Here is a 19,773-nt window from a genome sequence, read left to right on the forward strand (position 1 = left end):
TAAAGTATCTTGACCCCTACCTCACACCTTGGCAACTGCAAAAGGATTATAGACTTACGTGTGAAAGGCTAAGCAATAGCATTCCTAAGAAATAATATAAGAGAATAAGGCCTACCTTCATGCCTTCAAGGTAGGCCAAGGCTCCAAAGTGAAAGTGAAGTAGCTCAGTCGTGTCCGACTCTTTGCGACCCTGTGGACTGTAGCCTACCAGGCTCCTCCCTCCAAAGGGGAACACAAAAAGCACGCAAGCAAGAAAATGAACGAACTGACCTCACTGAAGACGAATTCTGGGGACTTTCCTGGTGGTCCAGTGGTTAAGAATCTGCCTCACAATGCAGGGGATGCGAATTCAATCCCTGGTTAAGGAACTACAGTCCCACGTGCTGTGGAGCAACTAAGCCCGAGCACCATAAGTAGAGAGTCAGTGCGCTGCAACGATCCTGCATGGTGCAGTGAGCATCCCGAGTGTTGCAACTCAACCGAGACCCGACACAGCCAAATAAATAAACAAATAAATAAGATTAAAAAAGAAAAAGAATTTCTGTTAAGAAAAGAAGAGATAAGCCACAGGATGGGAAAAGATACCTACAACGTATTTATCTCTAAAAGTACTTGGATCTAGAATATGTAAAGAATTCCTACCAATTAAAAAATGACATATAGCCTAATAGGAAAATAGACAAAAGATTTGAATAAAAGGACATTCATAAGAGGACATTCAAGTGCCCCAATGTATTAAAAATGCTTAATTGGAGACATACAAGTTAAAACCACGGCACAATACCACTAATCACCTATGAGAATGGCTGAACTGAGAAATACAGACAATAGCAAATGTTGGTGGGATAAGGACCAGATGGAACTCCTCTTCACTGTTGCTGGGATTATGAACTGGCACAGATACTCTGGAAAGTTGATAGTACCTACTATCAACTTAGGCATACCCCACAGCCCAAGCAACGTTCCCCCAGGTATACACTTAAAAGTGCCACAAGGAATATGTATAAGAATGGGCAAAGCAGTACACCTGCTAGCAGGCAAAGCCAAGCAGCGATCCAAATTCCACCATCAACAGAACAGTTAAACAGTGGTCTATTTATATAGCAGAATGCTATATAGCAATGAAAATGGAAAACTATGCTACATGTGATAGCATGGATGAATCTCACAACATAATGCTAAGTGAAAGAAACCAGACATAAAAGAGTATACTTTGTATGATTCCACTCATAAAGTTCAAAAATAAGGAAGATTAATTCACATTGTGAGAAGTCAAAAATTTATTTACTTTTGGGGAGCTAGCGACAGAAAAGGGTATTTTTTGGGGGAGCTAGTGACAGAAAAGAGAGAGATTCTTGGGTACTGATAACATTCTATTTCTTGATTTTTGTGTTGGTTACATACAAATCAGCAATTCACTTTCTGAAAATTCATTAATCTGTAATCTTATCATGTGTACACCTTTTGGTATGATGTCATACTTCACTAAAAAGTTTACAAGAAAAAAAGGTATGCTATATCTTTCTAGAGAGCACTGTGTTAGTGAGAATAAAAGATCTTTGAAGTGTTTATAACCAGACTTAGTAAATCTACTTCCCATGACACTAATCAGAAATGTATTAAAATGCTGAGGTATCAGGATGCCCATTTCAATATTTTTTAAAGCATGAAAGCTAAGAATCTAAACTATAAGTAGAAGAGACTGATGAAATAGATATGGTACAGCAATGAAATATATCATCTTCAATACTTAAACAGAGAGTACAAGAAAACCATGTACAACATTATGTAGAAGAAAAAATATGACATGCATTTATGTATGTGTGCATGCATGCTAAGTCGCTTCAGTCATGTCAGACTCTGCGACCCCGTGGACTGTAGTTCACCAGGCTCCTCTGTCCATGGGATTCTCCAGGCAACAGTACTGAGGTGGTTTGCCATGACCTCCTCCAGGAGATCTTCCTGACCCAGGAATCAAACCTGCATCTCCTGCAACCCCTGCATTGCAGGTGGATTATCTACTGCTGAGCCACCAGGGAAGCCATCATTTCAATTTTGTTTCAAAAATGTGTGTGGGTGTGTAAAGAAATACAGCAAAAACGTAACAGTTCTTATGTCTAGGTCTGTGCTTAGTTGCTCAGTTACGTCAGACTCTTTGTGACCCCATGGCCTGTACCCTGCCAGGCTCCCATGTCCATGGGGATTCTCTAGGCAAGAATACTGGAGTGGGTTGCCATGCCCTCCTCCAGGCAATCTTCCCAACCCAGGTCTCCTGCATTGCAGGCAGATTCTTTACCATCTGAGCCACCAGAGAAGCCCAAGAATACTGGAGTGGGTAGCCTATCCCTTCTCCAGGGGATCTTTTCAGGAATTGAATCAAGTCTTGTGCACTGAAGGTGGATTCTTTACCAGGTGAGCTACCAGGGAAGTCCATGTCTAGGTCATTATGTGATAAATGCATTTTTATACTTTCTCTGCTTTTCAGTTTTCTACATTTAGTACTTATTACTTTTAGAATCATGAAAATAATACGGACATAGTCAATCCCATAAATCTAGCTACATCTGAGCAACACGTGGATTCTTTGACAGAAGGGAGGAAACAGTAGATTGCCTTTGCTAGAGCCATCATTTGGATTAAAGTATAAATGGGAAGTGAAGAAAAAGAGATAGAAAATACAAATGGTTCCTTCAAGTATCTTGGTTGGAAGGGAAAAAATCCTGCTTTCTTTGACACTTTATAGTTTTTTTAGTCTAGACAAGTGTTTCTTAAATTCAGCTGTACAAGGAAGCTTTACAAAAATACTGATTCCTGGGACCTTCACTCACAGATTTCCATTTAGCAGGTCTAGCCTATGTTCTGGACTCGCCAGGGGATTTGAATGCAAGGCCAGGGTTCCATTTTCTTTCATCTTCCCCCTGAGTAGAAGTTAGAAGTTAAATTCCTATCAATAATAGCTTCATATGTATGTAATGGGCTAGCTGGCCACAAAGTAGGCAATCCATAAATAGTTTCTGATTTCTGGGAGATGCAGGGCACATCTTCATTGTTAGGGATTTCTTCTTGCTAGCTTAGAGGGTCATCCAGGTTCAGAGAGAACCATTCTGGAACGAGCGGACACTTTGGTCCATGGCTCCAGTGGGGCCCTAGGTGGCTTATATCAACCTTTCAAAATCAAAGTCACTTGCCAGGGAGTCTATGGCTTAGCTTCTTGGGGATGCAACACAGCTAAGATGAAATCTCACTGGAGTCAGCAGTATAACTGAAGTGCAAAGGGAGGAAAACTCAGTTATACTATTAGAATGTCAGTTTTGATTACTGAAATTTTTCCAATGATGAAATTTGCTGTTGGCCAGTGACAGAGTCATCTAATTTGAAGCGGGAAGAGAAAGTAAACAATGCTTTATGCTTACAAAGGGTTTCAACATATTGGGTGTTTTACATATTCTCAGACCTTACCAAAAAACCCATGCCAATAGGGAATTAGCATCCTTATTCTAGATTTTAGGAAGCTGAGACTCAGAGAGGTTAGGCAGCTTCCCAGTGGACACAAAGATGGCATATGGATAAGAACAGATCTGAAAGCTTGTTTATTTGTCCTCAAAACCTATAATCCCTTCACATCATCAAAACGTGAGTTTGCGTCATATAAGTGATGACAAAGGGAATCCATACCAAACTCCATGTGACACTCTAGTAAGATTTCTACATTGTCAATGCTGCTGCTGCTGCTAAGTCTCTTCAGTCGTGTCTGATTCTGTGTGACCTCATAGACGGCAGCCCACCAGGCTCCCCCGTCCCTGGGATTCTCCAGGCAAGAACACTGGAGTGGGTTGCCATTTCCTTCTCCAATGCATGAAAGTGAAAAGTGAAAGTGAAGTCGCTCAGTCGTGTCCGACTCTTCGCAACCCCATGGACTGCAGCCTACCAGGCTCCTCCGCCCATGGGATTTTCCAGGCAAGAGTACTGGAGTGGGGTGCCATTGCCATTGTCAATAAGTCAGTATAAAAAGAGACATTCATTGCAATAAAGGATGCTGAAACATGAAATTTTTCTTAATATTCGATGATCTCTGTCAAACATTTAGACAATGAATTAGATTGTGGTCTTTCTGAGATAGTGGAAAGATAGAGGGGTGAGGTTCATTAGTGGCTTTGAAACTCTTTCAACTCAACTAATTTTATGAAAAAACAAAACCTCATAAACTATACTGTAACTTGTGCTTACTGGAATTTACTCCAAGGAAACTGTGCTGGGGTATCTAAGGTCCTGGGCTTCCCTGGCTTCTTCCTCTTTACTCTTAAGATGGTAAAGAGTCTGCCTGCAATGCAGGAGACCCCAGTCCTATTCCTGGGTCAGGAAGATCCCCTTGAGAAAGGATAGGATACCACTCCACTATTCCTGGGCTTTCCTGGTGGCTCAGATGTAAAGAATCCGCCTGCAATGCAGGAGACCTGGGCTGGATCCCTGGGTTAGGAAGATTCCCTGGAGGAGGGCATGGCAGCTCACTCCAGTATTCTTGCCTAGAGAATCCCCATGGACAGAGGAGCCCGGTGGGCTATAGTCCATGGGATCACAAAGAGTCTGACATGACTGAGCGACTAAGCACAGCACAATATCCACGGTCCTAGCCGGGGTTCTTGGGTGCGGGTATTGGCAGTAACTACCTTTGTGATCTTAGGTAAGTCACTGCCTCTCTCTGGGCCTTTATTTACTCAACAGAGGGAAAAAAGAGAGAAGATTTAAATAAACTGGAAAGCTATGAGCACTTTATTGATTTGGTATAAGCTATGGATCTCTTCCCTAGATGATGCACATATACACGTACATGAGCAATTTTGAAAGTTCTGGCTGTCCACAGGTATTCCAAAGACAATATGTAGACCTCCAAAGACTATACTGACCTGTGATTTAAAACACCTCCAGTATGTGATAATGGGATTGTAGTCATGTTTACAAAAAGAGCCCTTATTCTTTAGAGATACAACCGTAAATACGTAGGAATGAAATGCTTTCATGTCTGGTGTGTGCACATATGCTCAGTCACGTCCGACTCTTTGTGACCCCATGGACTGTAGCCCGCCAGGTTCCTCTGTCCATGGGATTTTTCAGGTAAGAATACTAGATGGGTTGCCATGCCCCCCTCCAGGGGATCTTCTGAACCCAGGGATCGAACCCATGTCTCTTGCATCTCCTGCACTGGCAGGCAGATTCTTTTCTCACCTGGAAAGACCCTTGATGTCTGGAATTTGTTTTAAATGAACCAGTGTGTGAAAGGAAGGGTGGAGGTACTGGTGGGGGTTACAGATGAAACAAGATTGTCCACGAATTGATAACTGGTAGATCCAAATGATTAGGTACATGATGGTTCTTCATAGTGTTTTCTCTGCTTTTGTGTGTGTTGAAGTTTTCCATAGTAAAATAAGTTTACATGATAAAATTATCCATTATTTAAAAAATACCCAGAGTAGATTATCTCCAGTGTTTTCAATTCTTATATTTGATTTAGCATTCCGAGGAATCTGCAGGGAAAACGGCATTCCAGAAACATTTTATGTGCTCAAGGCACTGAATCATTATCATTCGTCTCTAATGGCCCCTCTAGACTAAAGGGTTTGTCGTGGTCAAGTTTTCCAGATGGTTCTGTGAAGTTCCATTTAATCACTTCCGTAAATATACTTTCGGGGAAAGAGTAGCAAAATCAAAGAAGCCACATAAGAGTTGGTCTTTAATCATTTCATGTGATAATGTGGCTCAATTTATTTTCAAGGATTTCTTGAGAAGAACAAAACACAGTTGAAAATGGCTTTTAGTGGCATATGAAATACTTGGTTAGGATGTTAGGTGAAACAGTATAGAATGGAACATGGACACGGGCATAAAAGACAGGCGGCAGCCCGGTGCTCAAAAACCTGTTCTCCAGAGTCAGGAGGCCTGGGTTCCTGTCATTGCTGTGTCAGTCACTATACACTCATGGGGAAGTCACCTACCCTTTCTGAGCTTTCACTTTCCTATCGATGAAACAGAAATAACAGCACAATGTCCCTCACAGGGCTATTATGAAGGGTCAAGTTGTGTCTGACACCCACCAAGCACTCAGTAGATGCTTACGCTGTTCTCTCAATTGGGTAAATATAAAAAAAACAATGAAAAAAGGCAAATATACAACCAAGACATTATGAGTAATTGCCTCTGGATTGTGACTAATGGGTGATTTTTTTCCTTCTCTTTATTTTTTTTTTCAGGACTTTTCAAATTTCCACAAAGTAGTTGTTACTTTTATCAGGAGAGAAAAGAAGTTATTTTAAAAATGTATAGTGAAATCTAATAATCAAAACAAATGAGCAAATATAACCAAACAGAAACAGACTCATAGATACAGAGAACAAACCAGTAGTTGCCAGAGGGGAGGGAGGTGGGGTGAATGAGTGAGCAAGGTGAAGAGGATTAAGAGGTATAAACTATTAGTTATGAGATAAGTAAGTCACAGGGTGCAGTTTATATCACAGGGAATACAGTCAATAACACTGAGTTAACTTTGTATGCCGATTAATCTAGAAAAACACTGAATCGCTATGTTGTATACTTAAAACTAATGCAATACTGTAAGTCAATCAGACTTTAATAAAATAAAAGAAAAAATGAATTTCAAAAGTCCTTCTTGAGAAAGGTTACTGTCCAGGGGGGCTGAACCATGCCTGTCCCACACGGTATTTTGACAAACAGATTACTTCAGAGGGGAGTAATACAGGATGACTAGCTGTCCACGTTCTCCTACCAGACACTCGTCTTCAGATGGAAGATCCTTGTAAACGCCAATAAACCTTCAAATGTGGTGCTCCTGGTGCAGAATGAATAGAGCCTGCCTCTGTTCCTGTTTCTTGTCATCCTGCTGATCCCCACTGCACACAGCCTCCACATCAAACAGTTTAGCCCTTTTGAGAAGCATGGGCCCCTTGGAGAGTATCAAAAACACTATGCCAAAAAAAATACCACATTCAGTCACACTTCCTTGCATTCAGTTTCTTGGGGTTCGTGGACAACCCCCCACAGCCTGTCTCTACTGATCAAGAACATCTAAGCTATGACAGCAAATTTAGGAATATATAAATACACATAGAGAAAAACTGACGTGTACAAGTCTGAAACCATAAGCCAGATAAATTGGTGGATAATGATGGGTATTACATATGTAGTCTTTGCTTTGCCAAAGAATTTACATTAGGGTATCTATAAATAGCAAGCCCATACAGTGTGTTTGAACCACGCTGCTGTAAAATCAAATGCTAAGCCCCTTCCAGAACATACCTACTGCAGAGCAACAGGCCCAATTAAAAAAGCTGATTATTAGTTTCAGTCTTGAGTTTAGTTACATTCATTTCCAGGATTCTAGATTACCTGTGAAGTGCCCACTACCCCGTATCACTTAGGTGAAGGACCGTCAATGACGCACAATGCTAGAGAGCCAGTAACTTCTGATTGGAGGGGCAGTGGTCCGTGTGTGTGGGTTGTGAGACCCATTTGTAGTGAATTGTCTGTGGTGAGATGGATCCCATCTCCTTATCTCAGGAAGGAAAACAGTGAACAGGATTGAGTCCTTACTCTGTACTGGGTGGGTGTTAGGTCATCTCTCTCTGCCTCTCGATTCTGGAAGGTGGGGTTTTTGCTCCTGTTTACAGTTAAGTTTTAGAAAAGTTGACACACATGTTCCAGGTCAGACATTTGCCCCCCAAAATAAAGATAATGCCAAGCTCTCTGTCTTGTATTAGCATCTTTGATAGTTAACTTTCAGAGGCTGGGATACTGTCCAGCGGGCAGGATCACTTAGGATGGGAGTCACTTAGCTATGCTTGTGATCCTGCTGATTTGTCAGTGGCTTCCAGGGATGGGTGTGAAGGCAGAAAAGGACGAGACTCTTCTTGGCCCCATCTGACCTGCTCTCCACACTGGCATCCTCCTCTCCTTCATTCCTCCACAAGAACTGTCCCACATTCCAAAGACACCCAGGGAACCCACAAGGAGATCTGGAAAAAGAGCCAGGAGCCCTGCGCTTAAGGAATCCATATAACTACAAACTCCATCTTATGGTTTTTACTCCCGACTGAGATGCCATTTGGCATCGCACAGCTAGCAGCCGCATTTTACTTGATCCTCTTCCAAGATTTCCAAACATGCGCCTGGCACCCGTGAACGTTTCAGAGTAAGTGTAACAGTGACAGAAGTGCCGCGGGGTTGGTTTTGTGTATATCAGTGTAACTCTCACAAAAGCAAGTTTAAGTTCGAGGATTAACTTCCATGAGAGGAACATCAACTTTCCCGAGAAGGTAGCGTTTTCCTAATTTTCCTGAAATCAGCAGTATCCGTGGTTAGGGATGAGTCCGGTTAGCCTAAGGGTCTCAGGCCCTTGGGATACAGGCGACCCTTTGCTGGTTCGCAAATACCCCGGCTTTTCTGGAGGAGTGTCCTGGGCTGTCTATCCCTCAGCCTTCAGAAGCCGCCTAATACCCACACGCGCTTTAGGCACATGCAGGTTCAAAGCACAGAACAAGCACGCCACCACCACCCAGGAAAGCGATCCGAACCCGGAGCCACTGTGAACTGCGGGTGCTCGCAGGGCAGAAGCCCAGCGCAAAGCCCCCGGGCCGTGCGGACAAGAAGACTGGGTCCCCAGCGACGTGGTCCAGCATCGCTAGCAGCGAGTCCTGCCGGACATGCGAGTCTCAAGAGAGTACAGTCCTTGAGAAGAACTAGGGACGCGTCTTAGCCTCCGGCGCCAGCGCCAGCAGGGAGGAAACAAAGGTGGACAGAGAGGAAGAGGAGTGAGTTTGTGTCCTCTCGGGGCAAGCGCGCGCAGTACCTTGGATTCCTGACTGCCGGTGGATGCAGGAGAGGGCGGCTGCTCGGCGCTCGCCGTCTCCTTGGGCAGCCCGTCCACGCCGTCCTCGCGGGCGCCGCTCGGGGGGATCATCGTGGCGGCGCGGGAACGGTGTTGGGCTCCCGGAGGAACAGCGAGGCTCGCCTCCCTCCGGAGTGCCCTCCCCGCCGCGCGCAGGCCCGCTCAGCTCCTGAGGCCGGGGACTCCCATCCTCGCCGAGGCGCCGCCGCGCCCTCCTCCGGCCTCGCCCCCGCCCCGGCCCTGCCCACCTCCCCGGCACCCGCCCGGGCTGGGGGAGAGAGCGCCCGCCCCGCCGCGCCCGCGGCCACCTCGGCGACGACCGCACAGTCGTGACTGCCGCTCGGCCGCGGGCGAGTGGGCTCCGGCTGACCCGCTCGCCGGAGAAGGGTGGGTGGGGGCGGGTGGCTCCGGGGCGGGGCTGCGCGGGCCCCCGCGGGGAACAGGAGGGGGCCGCGCCCTAGGGAGGCCCTGCGACCAGGCTGGGCGAGCTCGGGTGCTCTGCACGGTCCCGGGATGCTTTAGGAGGTAGAAGGAAAATTCAGACCAAAGCCCGAATGATTCAGCGGGAGGGACCACCTGCAGCAACTCCCTCCTCCTGCACGCGGTGAAACTGCGACTCTCAGGGAGCCGGGAGCCGGTGACTTAGCCAAGTTATTTATAGGGTTCAGTGACGGAGGACGCAGAGCTGGGGTTTCCTGGCCTGAGGGCGCTCCTCTTTCCTCGCTTCAGCTTTGGACTGAAGCAGAGAGATACTGCAAAACGTGCATGTGCCCTAGTTTGGTTGTGCGATGTGTTAAGCCGGTCACACTTTTTACGTGTTTAATCCTCAGGCTAGGTGTTATTAATATCATTCTCATTCATAGATGAGAAAACTAGGAGACTAACTAATTTGCTCTAAGTGGCTGAACTGTAAGTGGTGGAGCTGAGATTTGAACCCATTTTGGCTTCAAAATCCATGCTTTTTGGGTTGTGGAGCCTCAAATCCAGGCCAAATCTTCTCAGTTGTGGAGTAAGTGGGTATTGCAAGATAGCCAGAATGTCAGGGCTGTTTGCAGACGGGCAAACCAGTATGTCTCAGTAGATCTTTTGGAAACAGAGAGATGGCCCCATGGAATAAAGGGGCAGAAGGACCGGGTACCCTTTGAAGAAAAAAACCTCAATGTGCAGGGGAGGAAATACATATGGATATTTAAACCACTCCCTGCCCCCACACAAAACTGCTTAATTTTCTAACAGGAAACTATAAACTCATGTTCATATTTTATTTATTAACAAAAAGTAAGGCCAGCTTCATGGTGTTACTGAATGCAAGCTCGTGTACCCAATGCACAGTGAAGCCTAACAAACTGAAAAGTCGGAGTTTGGGGCAGAGAAAGATTTACTCTAGGGCTCTGCAAGGAGACAGGTGGCTCATGTCTCAAAACCCCCAAACTCCTTGCAGGGTTTCAGCAAAGCACTTTAAAAAATCATTTGATTTATTTATTTACGGCTGTGCATTGCTGTGAGGGCTTTTCTCTAGTTGTGAGTAGGGGCTACTCTAGTTGCAGTGCATGGAACACAGGCTCTCGGGCACGCAGGCTTCAATAGTTGCTGCATGAGGGCTCAACAGTTTTGCTTCCCGGGCTCTAGAGCACAGGCTCAGTAGTTGTGGCACATGGGTTTAGCTGTTCCATGGCATGTGGGATCCTCCCGGATCGGGGATCAAACCTGTGTCTCCTGCAGTGGCAGGCAGATTCTTTACCACTGAGCCACCAGGGAGGCCCTCAGCAAAGCACTTTTACTGGCAGCCTGAGGGAGGGGCATGGTTAGTTGTAAAATTTTTGTTGTAAGAATTCTCTATTCTTGTAGCAGTCCACATGTTCACAATGTTCACGTAAACCTTCAACAAGGCAAATGTTATTCTCTATTCTGCAACTTCTTATCGCTATATGGATGGACTCTTAGAGGTCAGAGCCTCGAGAATAGTCTCTCCTGTATATTTCAGCCTATAGGCAACATTCTTTTACAAAAGGCGCAGGGCCACCAGGACTAAGCTCCTGGGCAACAGAACACAAAGATTAGAGTGAAAAGGAACAGATCTAATATGGAGTCAGATGTTTTCTTCCCTATTACAGTGGGTATACGGTCTGTGCAGTCACACAAGGGCCCTGCACTTGCGTTAATGCTCTTCTGTCACTATCTTGAAATTCTTGATACTTTTTGAGCAAGAGGACTTGTATTTGCATTTTGCACTGGATCCTGTGAATAATGTATTTGGTCCTGTGTGTCTGCCATAGCTTATGTCCCTTGGAAAAAACAAACTTATTATTCTTTTCATCCTGGACATCACTTGAAAGCTTCTGTTCTAAGTGACAGCCTCTTACCTGGCACTTGGCTCTGAGAGCTCTAAATACCCCAGTGACCCTTAACCTTTTATATGACCAGGTCATATCAGCTGACCTGAATGACTTTAGTTTTCTCCTCCTCATAACACAACTCTTGTTTGCTCAATAGAGACAAAATTCTAATAGTGAAAATCACAACAGAACAGTACACAATGGCAGGAGCTGCAGAATCAACACATCTTTATCTAGCATCTATTTTGTGCCAGACCTTGTGCTAGAAACTGATGATAAAGCAGAGAGAAAACAGATGAAGGTTGTACTCCTAGAATGTAGAACAATTGAATCTCACACACATGCACACACCCACACAGACACATTTTTCATGAACAGTGATAAAGAACAGGACAGGACTCTAGTGTGTACAAGTGCAAGGTCTGACCTAGTGTGGGACCAGAGAGGGCTTTCCTGAGAACGTAAAGCCGTCAGGTTCAAGGAAAATTCCAATCTTGTTGGGCAAGCACACTGTGGCTTACAACAAGGCATTTTTCATCTTTAGATTTTTTTTTTTTAAAGAATTGAAGAGCAGCTATAAAATGTCATCCTTCATTTTATAAATGCTTACCTTTGATTAACACTAGTAATTCTCCAATAGCTTAAGTTTAAATGTGGTCCCCTTGAGGGAAATGTTAAAGGAGCTAGTACATCCTTCCTCCTCACTGTACCCCCATCCTGGTAACAGAAATCTTTGGTCTGATAAATAATAGCTGTCTTTCCTAGAAGACTGTGGAATTACCCATAGCTGCTAAAACTAATCAAGCCTTTCCTCATGTATCGCTTTCACACAAATCCTTTTCCATCTCACGTTTTGTTATTTAGCTAACTCCTTTTGTTCTTCAAAACACATCCCCAAACCTTTATTCTTCTAAGTCTCCTTCCTTGACTCTTTTTTTCTGATTTAGGTTTCCAAACCAATGCCATCTTCTCACGGCATCCTTCCCTGAATAATCAATGGCAAAGTTGCCTGTCCTCCTACTGGGCTCTGAGCTCCACTGGGGCAGGACCACGCTGTGCTCATCTTGTTTCCTCAGCCCTTGGCTGATGGGAAAAGGAGACTGCTCTTGTAGCCCTGGATCTTTAAGATGGCCTAGGCATTTGTTACTCTAAGTGTCCTACACAATCTGAATGGAGAAAGACTGGGATGCTTCTAGAAAACAGTAGGATTTAAGATCAAACAAGCTGCTAGATAGCAAGGATTTTGTCTTCAATGGCTTAAGAGAGGATCTTACACTGAGAGTCACGCTATCAATGAACATGGTGTTCACTGGTTTGGGGAGGTAGGGGGTCTGCACAAAGGCTGTTAGGTCCACAGCTTGTCTCTGGGATCAGGAGTGCAGGTGGCCAGAACACCGCTTTGTCTGAGTCCGTGGGGAGAGGGCTGCTGGCAGAAATAGGATGCCCTGAGGCCTGGGTCATAGGCCACTTCCACTTTGGGACCTAGGCTACTGGGCCTGATTTCAAGTCCTGGAATGATGAGAGGCCTCCTATGTTGTCATGAAAGCCTGCTCTGACCTGGTACTAAGGGGACATTGGTATATTTAGTAGTTATGCCCTAACAGTGGAGAGGACTGATGGTCTTCATGTACTGGAGTCAGTGGGTGGTGATTCCAGAGGATACCTCATGAAGCTGACATCCCCGAGAAGTGGACTTTTTCACGTCTCCATGTGAGTTATCCTTTCAGGACTCCTAGGTATCCTGTGGTGAGACCTCAAAGAAAACTGGATGGAGGTCCTGCATTAGAAACTGGGGTGACATTTCAGCCATGGCTATCAAGATGACCTCATTTCTACCAGAGGTTGGGAAATTCAAGTTGCAGATAATTATCATAAGTCTCGAGCCTGGAGCAGGACCCTGTGATTTTCGTAGCTTCCCTTCATGGTCCATTTCACTCTGGTTACTGGTTGAATATCAAGGGAGTAGAAGTGTGAGGTGTGCAGAAATGCATCTTCACAAACTTGATGCTCCCTCTCCTGGTTCATTTATTAATTCATTAATTTGTAAAGAGAGCAAAGTCCTCCTCATTATTGCATGCAACTGTTTTTTGCAATAACACTGATAAGGAGAAGAGTGTATAATATTATCAACCTTCTCCCATTGCTGTGCTCCAAGTGTGGATAAAGAGACTGGACTTTCATTATATGGACTTTGGCTTCTTCTAGAGCCAGTAAGTAAAAAGATACCATCAAGACTACTTAACTAAAACAGCCAACTTATGAAGGGTACAAAAAAGTACAACAAGGAGGGAATCCCCTGGAGGTCCAGTGGTTAGGATTCTGTGCTTTCACTGCCGAGGGCATGGGTTCAATCCCTGGTTGAGGAACTAAGATCCCACAAGCTGTGCGGTGCAGCCAAAGGAAGGAGAATAAGGACAACAAGGTAAAGGGGAAAGGGAAGATCATCAGAATGTCCTGGGAGTGGAGAATGACAGGAGAGCGGGTCTCAACAAAGGAGTGTTTCTCAATGTCTGATATATCTGAGTCATCATGGGTAATGACATATATGACTAGGGCACCGGGTTAGACGATTAGGTTGTTGATAATAACAATGGCTAATGCATATTGGGCTCCTACTATGTTATAGACATTTTCTATATTAGTTCACTTAATCTCTACAAAACCATAGCAAGACAAAGAGAATTAACTTAGATTCCACAGTGAGCTTGGGAACAGGATTTGAACTCAAGATTTGAACTCCTGCTTCTGGGCCAAGTTTGGGCTTTGCTCTGCTGATATCCAAACAACAGTAAACCCAGATCTGGCGGAGAGGCAGCAGGACTGAAAGGGAAGGACCGACACAATTGAAGAGCCGGAGGCCTATTAGAGGACACAGGGAGAGTCCTCAAAAGAATGAAGGATTGCTTACTCCATTCGTTTGTCTTAAGAGTAAATAATAACCACATCTACACTTTGAAAGTGATAGCCAAGAAGTCAAGACAGACTAGGCATTCAGCTTGTGAAGGAGACACTGGGAATCCTAGCACTAAGCCTTATGCTCTGGCTACTTTGTCTGAAAATGTTTGTCTTAAGAGTAAATAATAACCACATCTACACTTTGAAAGTGATAGTCAAGAAGTCAAGACAGACTAGGCATTCAGCGTGTGAAGGAGATACTGGGAATCCCAGCACTAAGCCTTATGCTCTGGCTACTTTGTCTGAAAACCTGCCTTAAAGCCCAGAGAAATCAAAACTTTAATTTTTTATAGCTAACACGACAACAACAGCAGCTCCTACTGTTAATGATAGTCTGCAGCTCTCACAGCAACTCTGGAATGGCCTCTCCTCAGCACCAAAGTGAGTCATTAAATCTGGGGACTCTGATTGTCGGGTGACTAACATCCAGCTTAAGCATCCTCACCCTGTTTTCTCTAAGTACTGATCAATAAGAATAACGGCAATGTGAAGAGGAGATAGTATTTGTCTAGCGCCGTTTGGCTGCATTGGAATTCATCTTCCACTGGAGATGCTTAGAAAAGGGCACAAGGTCCGCGCCTCATGTAGCTGCTTTCTGGTTAAAATCTGCCTCTTTTCTCTAGAGAGAGCATGTGTGGGCTTCTCCTAGTTGGTTATAATCTGTGAGAAGAGGGTGGCTTGAATCTTTATTCTACATCTACTGGAAAGGCCATGCCCTTGAACTCCAAACATCCAGCTCTTCTGCTCACAAGCAAAGAGATCTTAGACAACTAATTTGCTCTCTTTCAGTCTTGGTTTCCTCAAGACCAAACTGGGATAACAATCCCTATTTCAATGGATTTCTATAAATATTAGAAGATTTATATTTATATTTATAAATGCCTGGTCCTGATATTATTAGTCCTATGATTTTGGTCAAATATATTAGCTTTGAGTTAGGTTTTCTATTTATTACAGCCAAATGCATAGACAATATCAAAAGTGAACCTTTTCTGCATTTCCAAAATTATTAATATCTCCTTTATGAAGAGTTTGGATTCAGCAGATACCTAAAGTTTCTTATAGATTTTGCCCCTTTGGTTAGTCATTAGCATTGAGCTCTGGGTATCTATTCTGAGTTCAGGGTCACAGTTTAAAAGTCCTAGAGTCAAGCTCCCTCTGGCCACTTTGCTCCTCAAACATGCCGTCTGTTCCCTTCCCCAGCTTCCCTGCAGCTGAGGAGCCCTCACCATTCCCGGTCACCACTGGGCCTCAGCACCTGCCAGGTGAACACATCCCGTGCCTTTCTCTGACTTGGTGTCCTTTACAATGTATGTTCCATGGGGTCACAGGCTTCACCTCAACTCTTCATCACATGTCTCTGATGCTAAGTGTTCATGTGATAGGTGCTCAGTAAATATTTGTTAAATGAATGAAAGAGAAAATGTCAGTCCTGGAGAGGAACTTGTAGGTCTAACGAAAAGCTATTTTTTAGCAAGAAAAATGGAAGCTCATATAGGTTACATACTTACATAGAGTCACCTAATATGTGGCACAGTGAACCACATATTTTTATTGCTCACCAATCCCAATGGTTGTTGCATATTCAGCTTTGGAATATACAACCAAATTACCAGCTACATATGTTTTTTCCTCCAAGTCTTCAAATTTATCATGATATTATGCATGGAATTCCTGAAGATTCATTTCCAAAACAATAGCTTTATCATTAATCAGGCAGTATTCAAAAAGAATAGTGAAGAAAGTAAGAACTTTCCAGAAATCCACAACCTACTGGTAATAATTATTAGCATTTTGGTAAGCCTCCTTTCACGTATTGCTGAAGCCTGGCTTGGAGAATTTTGAGCATTACTTTACTAACATGTGAGATGAGTGCAATTGTGCGGTAGTTTGAGCATTCTTTGGCATTGCCTTTCTTTGGGATTGGAATGAAAACTGACCTTTTCCAGTCCCTGTGGCCACTGCTGAGTTTTCCAAATTTGCTGGCATATTGAGTGCAGCACTTTCACAGCATCATCTTTCAGGATTTGAAAGAGCTCGACTGGAATTCCATCACCTCCACTAGCTTTGTTCATAGTGATGCTTCCTAAGGCCCACTTGACTTCACATTCCAGGATGTCTGGCTCTAGATGAGTGATCATATCATCGTGATTATCTGGGTCATGAAGATCTTTTTTGTACAGTTCTTCTGTGTAGTCTTGCCATCTCTTCTTAATGTCTTCTGCTTCTGTTAGGTCCATACCATTTCTGTCCTTTATTGTGCCCACCTTTGCAAGAAATGTTCCCTTGGTATCTCTAATTTTCTTGAAGAGATCTCTAGTCTTTCCCATTCTGTTGTTTTCCTCTATTTCTTTGCATTGATCACTGAGGAAGGCTTTCTTCTCTCTTCTGGCTATTCTTTGGAACTCTGCATTCAGATGTTTATATCTTTCCTTTGCTCCTTTTGCTTTTTGCTTCTCTTCTTTTCACAGCTATTTGTAAGACCTCCCCAGACAGCCATTTTGCTTTTTTGCATTTCTTTTCCATGGGGACGGGCTTGATCCCTGTCTCCTGTACAATGTCATGAACCTCATTCCATAGTTCATCAGGCACTCTATCTATCAGATCTAGGCCCTTAAATCTATTTCTCACTTCCACTGTATAATCATAAGGGATTTGATTTAGGTCATACCTGAATGGTCTAGTGGTTTTCCCTAATTTCTTCAATTTAAGTCTGAATTTGGTAATAAGGAGTTCATGGTCTGAGCCACAGTCAGCTCCTGGTCTTGTTTTTGTTGACTGTATAGAGCTTCTCCATCTTTGGCTGCAAAGAATATTATCAATCTGATTTCGGTGTTGACCATCTGGTGATGTCCATGTGTAGAGTCTTCTCTTGTGTTGTTAGAAGAGGGTGTTTGCTATGACCAGTGCATTTTCTTGGCAAAACTCTATTAGTCTTTGCCCTGCTTCATTCCGTATTCTAAGGCCAAATTTGCCTGTTACTCCAGGTGTTTCTTGACTTCCTACTTTTGCATGCCAGTCCCCTATAATGAAAAGGACATCTTTTTTGGGTGTTAGTTCTAAAAGGTCTTGTAGGTCTTCATAGAACCGTTCAACTTCAGCTTCTTCAGCATTACTGGTTGGGGCATAGACTTGGATTACTGTGATATTGAATGGTTTGCCTTGGAAATGAACAGAGATCATTCTGTCGTTTTTGAGATTGCATCCAAGTACTGCATTTTGGACTCTTTTGTTGACCATGATGGCCACTCCATTTCTTCTCAGGGATTCCTGCCCGCAGTAGTAGATATAATGGTCATCTGAGTTAAATTCACCAATTCCAGTCCATTTCAGTTCGCTGATTCCTAGAATGTCAACATTCACTCTTGCCATCTCTTGTTTGACCACTTCCAATTTGCTTTGATTCATGGACCTGACATTCCAGGTTCCTATGCAGTATTGCTCTTTACAGCATCGGACCTTGCTTCTATCACTGGTCACATCCACAGCTGGGTATTGTTTTTGCTTTGGCTCCATGAACTAAAAAGCCTCTTGATGAAAGTGAAAGTGGAGAGTGAAAAAGTTGGCTTAAAGCTCAACATCCAGAAAACAAAGATCATGGTATCTGGTCCCATGTATTCATGGCTTAAAGCTTAAAGCTCAACATCCAGAAAACAAAGATCATGGTATCCAGTCCCATGCATTCATGGGAAATAGATGGGGAAACAGTGGAAACAGTGTCAGACTTTACTTTTTTGGGCTCCAAAATCACTGCAGATGGTGACTGCAGCCATGAAATTAAAAGACGCTTACTCCTTGGAAGGAAAGTTATGTCCAACCTAGATAGCATATTCAAAAGCAGAGACATTACTTTGCCAACAAAGGTCCGTCTAGTCAAGGCTATAGTTTTTCCTGTGGTCATGTATGAATGTGAGAGTTGGACTGTGAAGAAGGCTGAGCGCAGAAGAATTGATGCTTTTGAACTGTGGTGTTGGAGAAGACTCTTGAGAGTCCCTTGGACTGCAAGGAGATCCAACCAGTCCATTCTGAAGAAGATCAGCCCTGGGATTTCTTTGGAGGGAATGATGCTAAAGCTGAAACTCCAGTACTTTGGCCACCTCATGCGAAGAGTTGACTCATTGGAAAAGATTCTGATGTTGGGAGGGATTGGGGGCAGGAGGAGAAGGGGACGACAGAGGATGAGATGGCTGGATGGCATCACTGACTCGATGGACGTGAGTCTGAGTGAACTCCGGGAGTTGGTGATGGACAGGGAGGCCTGGCGTGCTGCGATTCATGGGGTCGCAAAGAGTCGGACACAACTGAGCGACTCAACTGAACTGAACTGAAGCCTCCTTTCTAGAAGCACAGTCATATACATTTTAAATTTATATATAGTTACATAAAAATGATCTTGGGACACTAAGTGTTTTTGTAACTTCCTTTCCTTAACATGTCATAGATAGTTCTGTGTCAATAAATATATGTACATATTACCATTTTTTAATGGATGTGTATTCCACTGTATAGATGCATCATGATTTATTTATGAAGGCTCATTTATGCTTTTTGCTAGGAACTGTTAGAGGGCAATTAAAAACTCATTCTCGGGACTTCCTTGGTGGTTCAGTGGTTAAGAATCTGCCTGCCAATGCAGGGGACACAGGTTCAATCTCTGGTCTAGGAACTAAGATCCACATGCCGGGGGGCAGCTAAGCCCCTGTGCCACAACTACTGGCCCACTTGCTGCACCTCGTGAAGCTCGCACCCTAGACCCATGCTCCACAACAAGAGAAGCCTCCTCAATGAGAAGCACCTGCACCACAGCTAGAGCGTAGCTCATGCAGCAATGAAGACCCAGTGCAGTCAAAGGTAAATAAATAAAAATACAAAACAAAACAAAACTCATTCTCTCTTTTATTGCCAAATGTCAACCTGGTGAGGCAAGTACTATTAGACCTATTTTGCAGATGAGGTCATTGGAAGTCTGAGCAGCTTTATGACTCCCCCAGTGGGATACGGTAAGTGGAGAGTAGAGATTTGGGCCACATCTTCAGATTCTAAAGCTCAGGCTCTGGACAACATGTAGGCAAACCATAAAACTTAGTGAGACTGCTGCTGTTTAAGAAGCCTGAACAACACATTCGGGAGCATAGACGGGAAGAACGGTGCCCACCAAGGAGGGAGGGTGTTTGGGAAGCTTCCAGTGGAACCTGAAAAGTGACTACAATTTTTCTGGAAGGAATCTGTGGCAGAATGTCTAGTATCAATACAGACACGAAAGGGTACTTCTGTAGGATCAGTTCCAGCTTGTTACAAAACAGTTGCTTTTCTTCATGAGTAACATTTACCAATCACATAGACAATGCTTAACAAAGGGAAAGGCTAGAGAAATTCTCTGCCTAATAGTTTCAAGTACTTTTATAAATTGCCCTGGGGGGAGTTAGAGCTCAGTCAGTCTGGGAGGAACAGTATTGGTCAGTATTGCAGAGAAGAAAAAAAGCTACCAAAAAGGTTTCTGGAAGGTTAAATGGGTCACAGAGTAAGAAAGGCCAGCATTCAGAGTTCTGAGACACACAGAGAATCATCACACCAGGAAACCAGGCA

General features: G+C 43.9%; 1 protein-coding gene across 2 annotated transcripts in view; it reads right to left on the bottom strand.

The window, feature by feature from the left end:
* Positions 1 to 9,131, bottom strand: part of STAC (SH3 and cysteine rich domain) — a 113,317-nt gene extending 104,186 nt beyond the window's left edge. Inside the window, exon 1 of one of the 2 annotated variants that reach the window (XM_027522966.1) lies at positions 8,858 to 9,128. In XM_027522966.1, coding sequence (XP_027378767.1) covers positions 8,858 to 8,968 — 111 coding nt within the window. In that variant the 5' untranslated portion in view covers positions 8,969 to 9,128. Of the gene's footprint in view, positions 1 to 8,857 lie in introns of both variants that reach the window. The other variant, XM_027522967.1, reaches the window with a different exon arrangement.
* Positions 9,132 to 19,773: the final 10,642 nt, after the last annotated feature.

This window comes from Bos indicus x Bos taurus, chromosome 22 (genome assembly GCF_003369695.1).
Source record: "Bos indicus x Bos taurus breed Angus x Brahman F1 hybrid chromosome 22, Bos_hybrid_MaternalHap_v2.0, whole genome shotgun sequence".
Lineage (NCBI taxonomy): Eukaryota > Metazoa > Chordata > Mammalia > Artiodactyla > Bovidae > Bos > Bos indicus x Bos taurus.